General features: G+C 46.5%; 1 protein-coding gene across 1 annotated transcript; it reads left to right on the top strand.

Moving 5' to 3' along the window:
- The first annotated feature begins 8,341 nt into the window (after positions 1 to 8,341).
- Positions 8,342 to 10,221, top strand: LOC125520518 (protein trichome birefringence-like 21). Its single transcript, XM_048685473.1, has 2 exons — positions 8,342 to 8,989; positions 9,141 to 10,221. Exons 1-2 carry the CDS (start codon positions 8,519 to 8,521, stop codon positions 9,906 to 9,908), a joined length of 1,239 nt encoding a protein of 412 aa, XP_048541430.1. The 5' UTR covers positions 8,342 to 8,518; the 3' UTR covers positions 9,909 to 10,221.
- Positions 10,222 to 11,710: the final 1,489 nt, after the last annotated feature.

Below are 11,710 nucleotides of genomic sequence, written 5' to 3'. Positions count from 1 at the left end.
ACCTAAGCCTGAAACTGAGTGCTTCTACTGCAAGCAGACTGGTCACTGGAAGCAGAACTGCCCCAAGTATTTGACGGATAAGAAGGATGGCAAAGTGAACAAAGGTATATTTGATATACATGTTATTGACGTGTACTTTACTAGTGTTTATAGCAACCCCTCAGTATTTGATACTAGTTCAGTTGCTAAAGATTAGTAACTTGAAACAGGAGTTGCAGAATGAACAGAGACTAATTAAGGGTGAAGTGACGATGTGTGTTGGAAGTGGTTCCAAGATTGATATGATCACCATCGCACACTCCCTATACTTTCAGGATTAGTGTTGAACCTAAATAAATGTTATTTGGTGTTTGTGTTAAGCATGAATATGATTTGATCATGTTTATTGCAATACAGTTATTCATTTAAAGTCAGAGAATAATTGTTGTTGTGTTTACATGAATAAAACCTTCAATGGTCATACACCCAAGGTGAATGGTTTATTGAATGTCGATCGTAGTGATACATATATTCATAATATTGAAGCCAAAAGATGCAAAGTTAGTAATGATAGTGCAACTTATTTGTGGCACTGCCGTTTAGGTCATATTGGTGTAAAGCGCATGAAGAAAATCCATGCTGATGGGCTTTTGGAATCACTTGATTATGAATCAGTTGATGCTTGCGAACCATGCCTCATGGGCAAGATGACTAAGACTCCGTTCTTCGGAACAATGGAGCGAGCAACAGACTTGTTGGAAATAATACATACTAATGTTTGCAGTCCGATGAGTGTTGAGGCTCGCGGCAGGTATTGTTATTTTCTAACCTTCACAGATGATTTGAGTAAGATATGGGTATATCTTCTTGATGAAACATAAATCTGAAACATTTGAGAAGTTCAAATAATTTTAGAGTGAAGTGGAAAATCATCGTAATAAGAAAATAAAGTTTCTACGATCTGATCATGGAGGAGAATACTTGAGTTACGAGTTTGGTCTTCATTTGAAACAATGCAGAATAGTTTCGCAACTCACGCCACCTGGAACACCACAGCGTAATGGTGTGTCCAAACATCGTAACCGTACTTTATTAGATATGGTGCAATCTATGATGTCTCTTACCGATTTACCACTATCGTTTTTGGGTTATGCATTAGAGACAACCGAATTCACGTTAAATAGGGCACCATCTAAATCCGTTGAGATGACGCCATATGAACTGTGGTTTGGCAAGAAACCAAAGTTGTCGTTTCTTAAAGTTTGGGGTTGCGATGCTTATGTGAAAAAGTTTCATCTTGATAAGCTCAAACCCAAATCGGAGAAATGTGTCTTCATAGGATACCCAAAGGAGACAGTTGGGTACACCTTCTATCATAGATCCGAAGGCAAGACATTCGTTGCTAAGAATGGATCCTTTCTAGAGAAGGAGTTTCTCTCGAAACAAGAGTGGGAGGAAAGTAGAACTTGATGAGGTAACTGTACCTGCTCCCTTATTGGAAAGTAGTTCATCACAGAAATCTGTTCCTGTGACTCCTACACCAATTAGTGAGGAAACTAATGATGATGATCATGTAACTTCAGATCAAGTTACTACCAAACCTCGTAGGTCAACCATAATAAGATCCGCACTAGAGTGGTACGGTAATCCTGTTCTGGATGTCATGTTACTTGACCATGACGAACCTACGAACTATGAGGAAGTGATGATGAGCCCAAATTCCACAAAATGGCTTGAGGCCATGAAATCTGAGATGGGATCCATATATGAGAACAAAGTATGGACTTTGATTGACTTGCCCGATGATCGGTGAGTCATTAAATGGATCTTCAAGAGGAAGACGGACGCTGATAGTAGTGTTACTATCTGGAAAGCTCGAATTGTCACAAAATGTTTTCGACAAGTTCAAGGTGTTGACTACGATGAGATTTTCTCACTCGTATCGATGCTTAAAAGTCTGTCCGAATCATGTTAGCAGTTGTCGCATTTTATGAAATCTGGCAAATGGATGTCAAAACTGTATTCCTTCATGGATTTCTTAAAAGAAGAGTTGTATATGATGCAACCAGAAGATTTTGTCGATCCTAAAGGTGCTAACAAAGTGAGCAGGCTCCAACGATCCATCTATGGACTGGTGCAAGTATCTCGGAGTTGGAATATATGCTTTGATAAAGTGATCAAAGCATATGTTTTTATACATACTTGCGGCGAAGCATGTATTTACAAGAAAGTGAGTGGGAGCACTACATCATTTCTGATAAGTATATGTGAATGACATATCTTTGATCGAAAATAATGTAGAATTTTTTGGAAAGCATAAAGGAGTGTTTGAAAAGAGTTTTTCAAAGAAAGACCTCGATGAAGCTGCTTACACATTGAGCATCAAGATCTATAGATATAGATCAAGACGCTTAGTAAGTTTTTTCAATGAGTACATACCTTGACAAGATTTTGAAGTAGTTCAAAATGGAACAGTCAAAGAAGGAGTTCTTGCCTGTGTTGCAAGGTGTGAAGTTGAGTAAAGACTCAAAACCCGACCACAACAGAAAATAGAAAGAGAATGAAAAGTCATTCCCTATGCCTCAGTCATAGGTTCTATAAACTATGCTATGTTGTTTACCAGTCCTATTGTATACCTTAGCATCTTTCTGGCAAGGGAGTACAATAGTGATCTAGGAGTAGATCACTTGACAGCGGTCAAAATTATCCTTAGAGGACAAAGGAAATATTTCTCGGTTATGGAGGTGATAAAGGAGTTCGTCGTAAAGAGTTACGTCCATGCAAGATTTTTACATCGATCTAGATGACTCTAAGTCTTGATCTAGATACATATTGAAAGTGGGAGCAATTAGCTAGAGTAGCTCCGTGCAGAGCATTGTAGACATAGAAATTTGCGAAATACATACGGATCTAAATGTTGCAGACCCGTTGACTAAATTTCTCCCACAAGCAAAACATGATCACTCTTTGGGTGTTAATCACATAACGATGTGAACTAGATTATTGACTCTAGTAAACCCTTTGGGTGTTAGTCACATAGAGATGTGAACTAATCACATAAAGATGTGAACTATTGGTGTTCAACCACATGACGATGTGAACTAGATTATTGACTCTAGTGCAAGTGGGAGACTGAAGTAAATATGCCCTAGAGGCAATAATAAAGTTGTTATTTATATTTCCTTATATCATGATAAATGTTTATTATTCATGCTAGAATTGTATTAACCGGAAACTTAGTACATGTGTGAATACATAGACAAACAGAGTGTCACTAGTTTGCCTCTACTTGACTAGCTCGTTGAATCAATAATGGTTATGTTTCCTAACCATAGACATGAGTTGTCATTTGATAAACGCAATCGCATCATTAGGAGAATGATGTGATTGACTTGACCCATTCCGTTAGCTTAGCACTTGATCGTTTTAGTTTACTGCTATTGCTTTCTTCATGCCTTATTCATGTTCCTATGACTATGAGATTATGCAACTCCCGATTACCGGAGGAACACTTTGTGTGCTACCAAACGTCACAACGTAATTGGGTGATTATAAAGGTGCTCTACAGGTGTCTCCGATGGTACTTATTGAGTTGGTATAGATTGAGATTAGGATTTGTCACTTCAATTGTCGGAGAGGTATCTCTGGGCCCTTTCGGTAATGCACATCACTATAAGCCTTGCAAGCAAAGCAACTAATGAGTTAGTTGCGGGATGATGCATTACGGAACGAGTAAAGAGACTTGCCGGTAACGAGATTGAGCTAGGTATTGAGATACCGACTATCGAATCTCGGGCAAGTAACATACCGATGACAAAGGAAACAATGTATGTTGTTATGCGGTTTGACCGATAAAGATCTTCGTAGAATATGTAGGAGCCAATATGAACATCCAGGTTCCGCTATTGGTTATTGACCGGAGACGTGTCTCGGTCATGTCTACATAGTTCTCGAACCCGTAGGGTCCGCACGCTTAACATTCAGTGACGATCGGTATTATGACTTTATGTGATTTGATGTACCAAAGGTAGTTCGGAGTCCCGGATGAGATCGGGGACATGACGAGGAGTCTCGAAATGGTCAAGACGTAAAGATCGATATATTGGATGACTATATTCGAACATCGGAAAGGTTCCGAGTGATTCGGGTATTTTTCGGAGTACCGGGGAGTTACGGGAATACGGGGAAGAAGTATTGGGCCTCATGGGCCAAGTGGTGGAAGAGAGGAGGCAGGGCGCGCGGCCCCCCTAGCCCAAACCGAATTGGACTAGGGGGCCGGCCCCCCTTTCCTCCTTTCCTCCCTCTCCTTCCTTCTCCCCTTCCCCCTTCCTTTCCTCGTCCTAGTAGGAGTAGGAAAGTACTCCTACTAGGAGGAGGAGGACCCCTCCTGGCGCGCCCTAGAAGGACCAGCCATCCTCCCCCCTTGCTCCTTTATATACGGTGGCAGGGGGCACCCTAGAACACACAAGTTGATCAATTATCCCTTAGCTGTGTGCGGTGCCTCCCTCCACCATAATCCACCTCGATCATATCATAGCGGTGCTTAGGCGAAGCCCTGCATCAGTAGCAACATCATCATCATCATCGCGCCGTCGTGCTGACGGAACTCTCCCGTAAAGCTCTGCTGGATCGGAGTTTGTGGGACGTCATCGAGCTGAACATGTGTTGAACTCGAAGGTGCCGTGCGTTTTCGGTACTTGGATCGGTCGGATCGTGAAGACGTTCGACTACATCAACCGCGTTCTCATAACGCTTCCGCTTACGGTCTACGAGGGTACGTGGACGATACTCTTCCCTCTCGTTGCTATGCATCACCATGATCTTGCGTGTGCGTAGGAAAATTTTGAAATTACTACGTTCCCCAACATGTTCTGCCTACTTGATAAATTGCCGGAAGTGCATAATCTTGCTTCATTGATGATCATGTGAAGTATTTGGTATGCAAGAAATGAGGTCACACATTATAAACCCCCGATCTCGATTGAGGCCTCGCGTCGTTTCCTCTCGACTTATATCACTTCCCTACTTACAATACGACAACATTCCGAAGCAGACGTGACGAAGGGTAAGTAGGTGATCGATTACCTGGGAAGCACGTCAAAGAACACACATGAAACAACAGTAATGCCACAATGGAAGGCCCCTGATGTGAATTATGCTAAGTTGAATATAGATTCTTGAAAGAGGATGGTACAGCCAGGGCTGGGATGATCCTGCGGGATCATGAAGGAGCGGTCATCTTCGCTGCGACACGGGTGCTCTTTAATTGTGGTGATCCTTTGGAAGCAGAGATGGCGGCCATGGACGAAGGGCTTCGACTTGCGCTCCACTGGTCCAATTTGTCATTGGTTGTGGAGACGGACTGCTCTGAGTTGTTGAAGATGATGCAGTCTAAAGATGTTGAGCCCTCGAGGTATGCGAACCAAGTCAATGAGATCAGAAGGATTCTGGTTCATGAAAAGAACACTAGTCTAGCTAAAATCAGCAGACATGTGAATATAGCGAGCCACACCCTTACTTGTATGGAGCGCTCGCAACAGCGCACAGCCTGTTGGCTTTGAAGCTCCTTTATGAAAATAGCTAGTATTGTCATTTCTAAATGTAAACATAATGACTGATGAATGAGAAGTTTCTTTAAAAAAATAGATTTCACTCGTTACGAAAAACTTACTTCCGGGTGATGGAGAGGACGAACGGACAAATGGGAACTTTTTGGAGATTATGTTGGATGACTCTCTCGCTTATCTTGTCAAGGATGAGGACGTGTCCTCGGGCATTTGTGTTGTCCATTTGGAGGGTTTACATATGACCTAAGCTTCTTTTATGTGACAAAACTGCAGATATGCACGTCACAAAACGAGAGGGCACCTCCTCCATGCATGGGCATATGCACCCACTTCTCAAAAAAAAATCATTTTAAGTATGTTTTAAAAAGTTAAAAAATGCAAAAGAAATTTTCACGCATATATGTTCATAAATGTGTGTGCGTGGCATAAAGTTTTGTGACAAAATGTTTTTCCATTTTTCTTCGAAGAAATATAAATTTAAGTGCTTCTAAATAGCATTTTCACGACATAATTTTTTGTCTTTTTTACATAGACCACAAAAAAGTTATTTTTTTCATGAAACTTTATGCACGCACATAAAACATAAAGACGTACCGTGTATCCTTTTTCATATTTATTTTTTTACGTTTAGAAATGTGTTTTCCGAAGTGAATTCATATATACCCGGGTTCGTTCATGCACTTTCGGTCAGAAACCCAGCGTCATGGCCATGTGGGCTATGCTGCCTAGACCACCTTCAGCCTGTGTACGAGATAACGAGGAAGTTGGCATATGATTTTTCCACTGAATCACCTATTCCATTTGTGCATATGATTTTTCCACTGAATCACAAATTCCAGGATCATAACATTTATAGCATAGAAATAAACTCTTAACTATAAACATGGAAATATAATAATATAATATTATTGCATTTAGGACATATTTCCAACACTTCTTTTCGCCGGAGAGGCCATCCCACAAGACTTTAGAGCCGGAGGTCATGGCGGGTGTGGTACAAGAAGGAGATGGAGAGCGGAGGTGAGGTGTGGTTCTTGCTTGGTGCGTGGCCACGTTTATATAGCGGGTGGATGGGAGGCGAAAGGCGGACAAATGTTAAATGTCGGCCGATACACGGACAGACGTGTCACGCTCGGGACGTCGGAGAAGGTTCCTCGACACACACGCTAGTTTAATGGAGGTAGGCGGGCAGGCAGATGTCATTTCAATGTGGAGTGAAGGCATGCACAACGGGCGTGCAACATGCGGCACTCTCGGCCGGCAAGCCGCTTCAATGCTGGCTCCAGTGAGCGGACGCACCCGCTTTGCACCAGCATGAATGTAGAGCTGACACTCTGGTGAGAAAGCACGCAAACGAGGGAGAGGGGTGTTGGGTATGCCAAATTTATCGGACACTTGTGAGGCAGCGATCCGGGCTCCCACAAAGCCTTCCCGATTTACTTCTAATTTGTAGGAAAAAGGACGTTCACACCGGTCCGTGAATGGACACAGGACCGTGTTCGGTGACAAAACACATCCGGGTTGCGTGATTCAATGGTTGCAGGCGATATGTGGGCATTGCAGATGCCCTAACACCGTTTTGATGTTCCCGGATACCTGCAGCAGAAATGAAGCACTCTATAAGAGCATCTAGAGTCAGACGTCTCAAACCCCCATCATACGTCCGGGTGGGTGGCCCGGTCACTGACCGGCAAAAAACGACGCAACATAACACCTCAAACCCCCGGACTGACCAACACCCCTCATATCTAACTCAAATATGGGACGGATATGGGAAAGCCCGGACACGACCGGGCGCATCTGCCATGTCGGACCCGACCCCGCATGTATTCATCCCCATCCGCTCCCCGAATCAAACCCTAACCACTTCACACCATTCCCCTCCGCCACCCAAGCTCTTGTCTCGTGATCTCCAGCCTTCTCCGGCCCCTGTGGATGTCGCCTGCTCCTCCCAGGACGAATTCATCATCAATCTCAGGTCCACCAGCATAGTGAGGGTTCCGGGCTCCGATGAGGAAGAGTAGGGCATGGGAGACGGCGGCGTCTTTAGTCCCATAAGCCGGATATCTAGTTGTGAAATCCATTATTGAGATGTAATCGGACGTGTCCACGAATGTTTTAAGGATCAGATTTGTCAAAATACTGCTGTAGATGCTCTAACATGTCGGCTTATCAAAAAGGAAGAAGCAGAGGCGGAGGTCAGATTCGTTCTTCAACTTGCAGCAGAAGGTCAACCGTCAACGGACATCCCACGGATTTGGCGCTTCGCACACAACACAACAGCCCACATCCCGGCCGATGCCGCCGGTGGCATGCGCTTCAGATCATCACCGGCCGCCGGTGCTGGGTCTCTCATTGTGCCTGGGCGAAGACGGCGGTGGGGCTGCTCCCCTTTACGTGACACATTCATACCAAGGTGTCACAGCACACGCACGCGGCACCTCATCATACCATACGCGCGCGCTCTCCGCCCTTCCCTTGTGCTACGACACTTCAGTTCTCGAGTGCTCTCACGGCCACGGGGAAACAATGGTTTGCTCGCATGCTGCATTGCTTTTTTTTTTGAGGGAACATGCTGCATTGCTGCTGTTGCCCAAGTGACAGCATTATCCCGCTCGACAAAGTGTCACGTGATGGTCCGGTCGCTCAGCGGGCCCAGTACGCGCGGTTCAAAATAAAGCGCAGGCAAGGGCCCGGCCCGCCCCGGCCCTTCCCATCAAACCAAAGCTGACGTACCGTCACATGCGCGCCACAGACAATTAACAACACGCCTCACAACCGTAAAAAACTACGCGACCAGCCTGCCCCACGACAAGCCGAGCAGAGCAGGTACCGCGTTCGCCATTGTTTACTCGCAGCGCTAGCTAGCGAGCTCGTCACTCACCCACTCCCCCTCCGTGCACTCGCTCTCCCTGCACCTAGCCAGCCGCCGCTTCTGGCCATTGTAGCAAGGCAGATCCCCGAACCGGCGGATGCAGAAGCTCCAGCTCGCCAGCCCGACCGCGGTGTCCGTCCCGGCGCTCTTCCTCTTCGTCCTCTTCCTGCTCGCCGCGCGCCAGCAACGCTCGCTCCTCGACACCTACAGGTCCGGGTTCGCCTCCGTTTCCTCGTCGGGGTCGCCGCGGCTCGAGCCCGGGCGTCCTGCCGTCGCCCGGGTACCCAAGGGATGCGACATTTTCCGGGGCGAGTGGGTGCCGGATGACGGCGGCGAGCCGTACTACACGAACCGGACCTGCCCGCTGATCCAGGAGCACCAGAACTGCATGAAGTACGGCCGCCCCGACCTCGGCTTCCTTAGGTGGCGCTGGCGGCCGGCGCAGTGCGAGCTCCCCCGGTTCGACGCGGCGGCCTTCTTCGACGCCGTCAGGGGCCGCTCCATGGCCTTCGTCGGGGACTCGCTCGCCAGGAACCACATGCAGTCCCTCATGTGCCTCTTGTCCAAGGTAATACTAATAATCAGTTCAGTTAGCTGATAGTACTCTCAATTTCCGTCCACTGATTATTGCCAAAAATTACTGATCTACAGAATGCATGATCCACATTTCGATGATTAGAGAGAGGGACTTGATTTTGATTCAATTTTTTTAATTGCAGCTGGAGTACCCCAAAGACATTTCCACGACGAAAAACCAAGAATTCAGGACATTGTACTACGAGTCTTACAACTTCACCATCTCCACCTTCTGGTCGCCGTTCCTCGTCAAGGCGAACCAGTCCGACGCCGACTACGGCAGCGGTCGGCTGTGGAATATCTACCTCGACGAGCCGGACGACGCCTGGCTGCCCGGCGTGGCGGGCGCCGACTACCTCGTCCTCTCGGGCGCGAACTGGTTCACGCGGCCGTCCCTGTTCTACGAGTCCGGCCGCCTCGTCGCCTGCCACTACTGCCTCGTCCCGGGCGTGCCGGACCTCACGCTGCGGCACTCGCAGCGGGTGGCGTTCCGCACGGTGCTGCGGGCGGTCACGAGCCACCCGGGCTTCAACGGGACGGCGATCGTGCGGACGGTGTCGCCGACGCACTTCGAGGGCGGGGAGTGGAACAAGGGCGGCGACTGCCGGCGGACGCGGCCGTACGCGGCGAACGAGACGCGCATGGCCGGGCTGAGCCTCGACTTCCACACGGCGCAGGTGGAGGAGTTCGCGCAGGCGGAGGAGGCGGCCAGGAGGAGAGGAGGGGGAGGCGCGAGGCTGGTGCTCATGGACACCACGGCGGCGATGCTGCTCCGGCCGGACGGCCACCCGAGCCGGTACGGGCACTGGGCGCACGAGAACGTGACCCTGTACAAGGACTGCGTGCACTGGTGCCTGCCGGGCCCGATCGACGCGTGGAACGAGATGCTGCTCCAGATGGTACTGCCCTGATGCACCGTGGTTGGCATGTGTCCAATGTCGTTGGCCGTTTTCTGGTTTCATCTGTGTGCTTCTCAACTGCTGGTTGTTACGGAATTCCATGTGGAAATAGATGACAAAGAATTTCCTACTTGTTCCGTTTCTTTAACGCAAATAATAAATACCGAACGTCAGGTATGAGCACATGACAAATTCAAACATTTTCTATGGCAAATTTAGTGACACAAAGATGTAAGTTAGTTGGCAAGCATGGTAATTTCATGTCAAAAAATAACTAAAGCATGAAAATTGGCATGCTTGGCAAATAAAATTGTTATCCTCGTGTCTTCAAACTTGTTATAAAAAATGTTTGGGTTTGTCATGTGCTCGTAGTACCTGACATTTGATACTTATTATATTTCTTTTTAAAATGTTTTTATTAACAACTAAATAATTGTCCATCCGTAGGAACAAGGGCCAAAAAAATTCTACTACTAAATTAATCTGTAATTATCTGCTCATGTTAATTTGATCCAGGGTAGCTAAAACCTAGCAAGCTGGATTCTAACTTGGTCTCATTCACATTGCCAGGACATCTCCAACGTTGACCTTCAAAACGGACGCAGTATCTGTCCGCGGACAGTGACGTAATAGCCGGCCATCCGACCCTGTCCCCTAAAATTTTCAGCTCTATTTTTTTTCTAATCACAGTGCTCGAAATAATTATAGAAAATAGTACAATTCATCAATAAATAACATGTAAATATCCCTAGTACAACAATAATTCAAATGTAAATATTACATTCGAGGTAACTGGATGTTTAACAAGTTTTTCGAATTCACTGGCAATACTAGAATGAGAGCCGACATATGCTGTCCTATAGCACCTCAAGACAATATGTGCAGGCTATACAACATATAGAGCAACAATGAGTAAATGAAAGAATTAACCAACATGTAGAGCAACAAGAAGCAAAACTTTCAATCTCCATGGTAGTCAAGCCTGATGACCACATTGTCTCCCTCGTGCAACCGGACTGCAAAACTTCATGACGGGTTGCAGATAATGTACAATCGATGCGATATCGACTTCACATCGCGTTGATAGATGATGTGCATGTCGTAGGGCATGAAGTTCTTTTACGCATGAAACGAAGCATACATGTGCTGCCAAAAAGATCGAGCCCCTTGAGTTCTTGCCAACAAAGTCCACAGATACGATCAACCAGGCATCGCACAACAACTCATCATCAATCACCGAACCCCTCCATCGTGCTTTATTCTAGAAAATAAAAAGAAGTTCAACAAAACATCTCAATGACATTTGACCGAACATTTGTTGGGCGTGGTGTCCGCCATGGACATCGTCGGCATGGGACGAAGGGTACCTGGCTGCGGAGGGAACCTGAGTGGACAACGACGTAGTCCAAACCGGACATGCACGTTGGTGGGAGCTACAGACGTCCTACCATGCTTGGTCGACGGTCGAAGAGGTATAGTGTGGCGACGACGGACGTGGAGGGTGTGGATGCAAAGTAAGGGGGAGCAGGGACAGAGTGGAGGAAAAGTGGCCGGAAAAGGGGATTTGAGTGGGTTGGGGGTGTCCAAGTCCTACGAGGCGTCAATCCAGACACCCATAAAGCCCTTCCCCTCCCGTGTTTTCTTATGATTTACAAAATGGGTCCGGATCAATCAGTTTGGCGGATGCGGATGATTTGAGGGTCCGTGTTGGAGATGATTGTTGGAAATATGCCCTAGAGGCAATAATAAAGTGGTTATTATTATATTTCCTCAATCATGATAAAGGTTTATTGTTCATGCTATAATTGTATTGA

The sequence above is a fragment of the Triticum urartu genome, chromosome 7 (genome assembly GCF_003073215.2).
Source record: "Triticum urartu cultivar G1812 chromosome 7, Tu2.1, whole genome shotgun sequence".
In the NCBI taxonomy this organism is placed as follows: domain Eukaryota; kingdom Viridiplantae; phylum Streptophyta; class Magnoliopsida; order Poales; family Poaceae; genus Triticum; species Triticum urartu.
The sequence above is the reverse complement of the archived record's forward strand: the minus strand, read 5'-3'. Positions and strand labels throughout refer to the sequence as shown.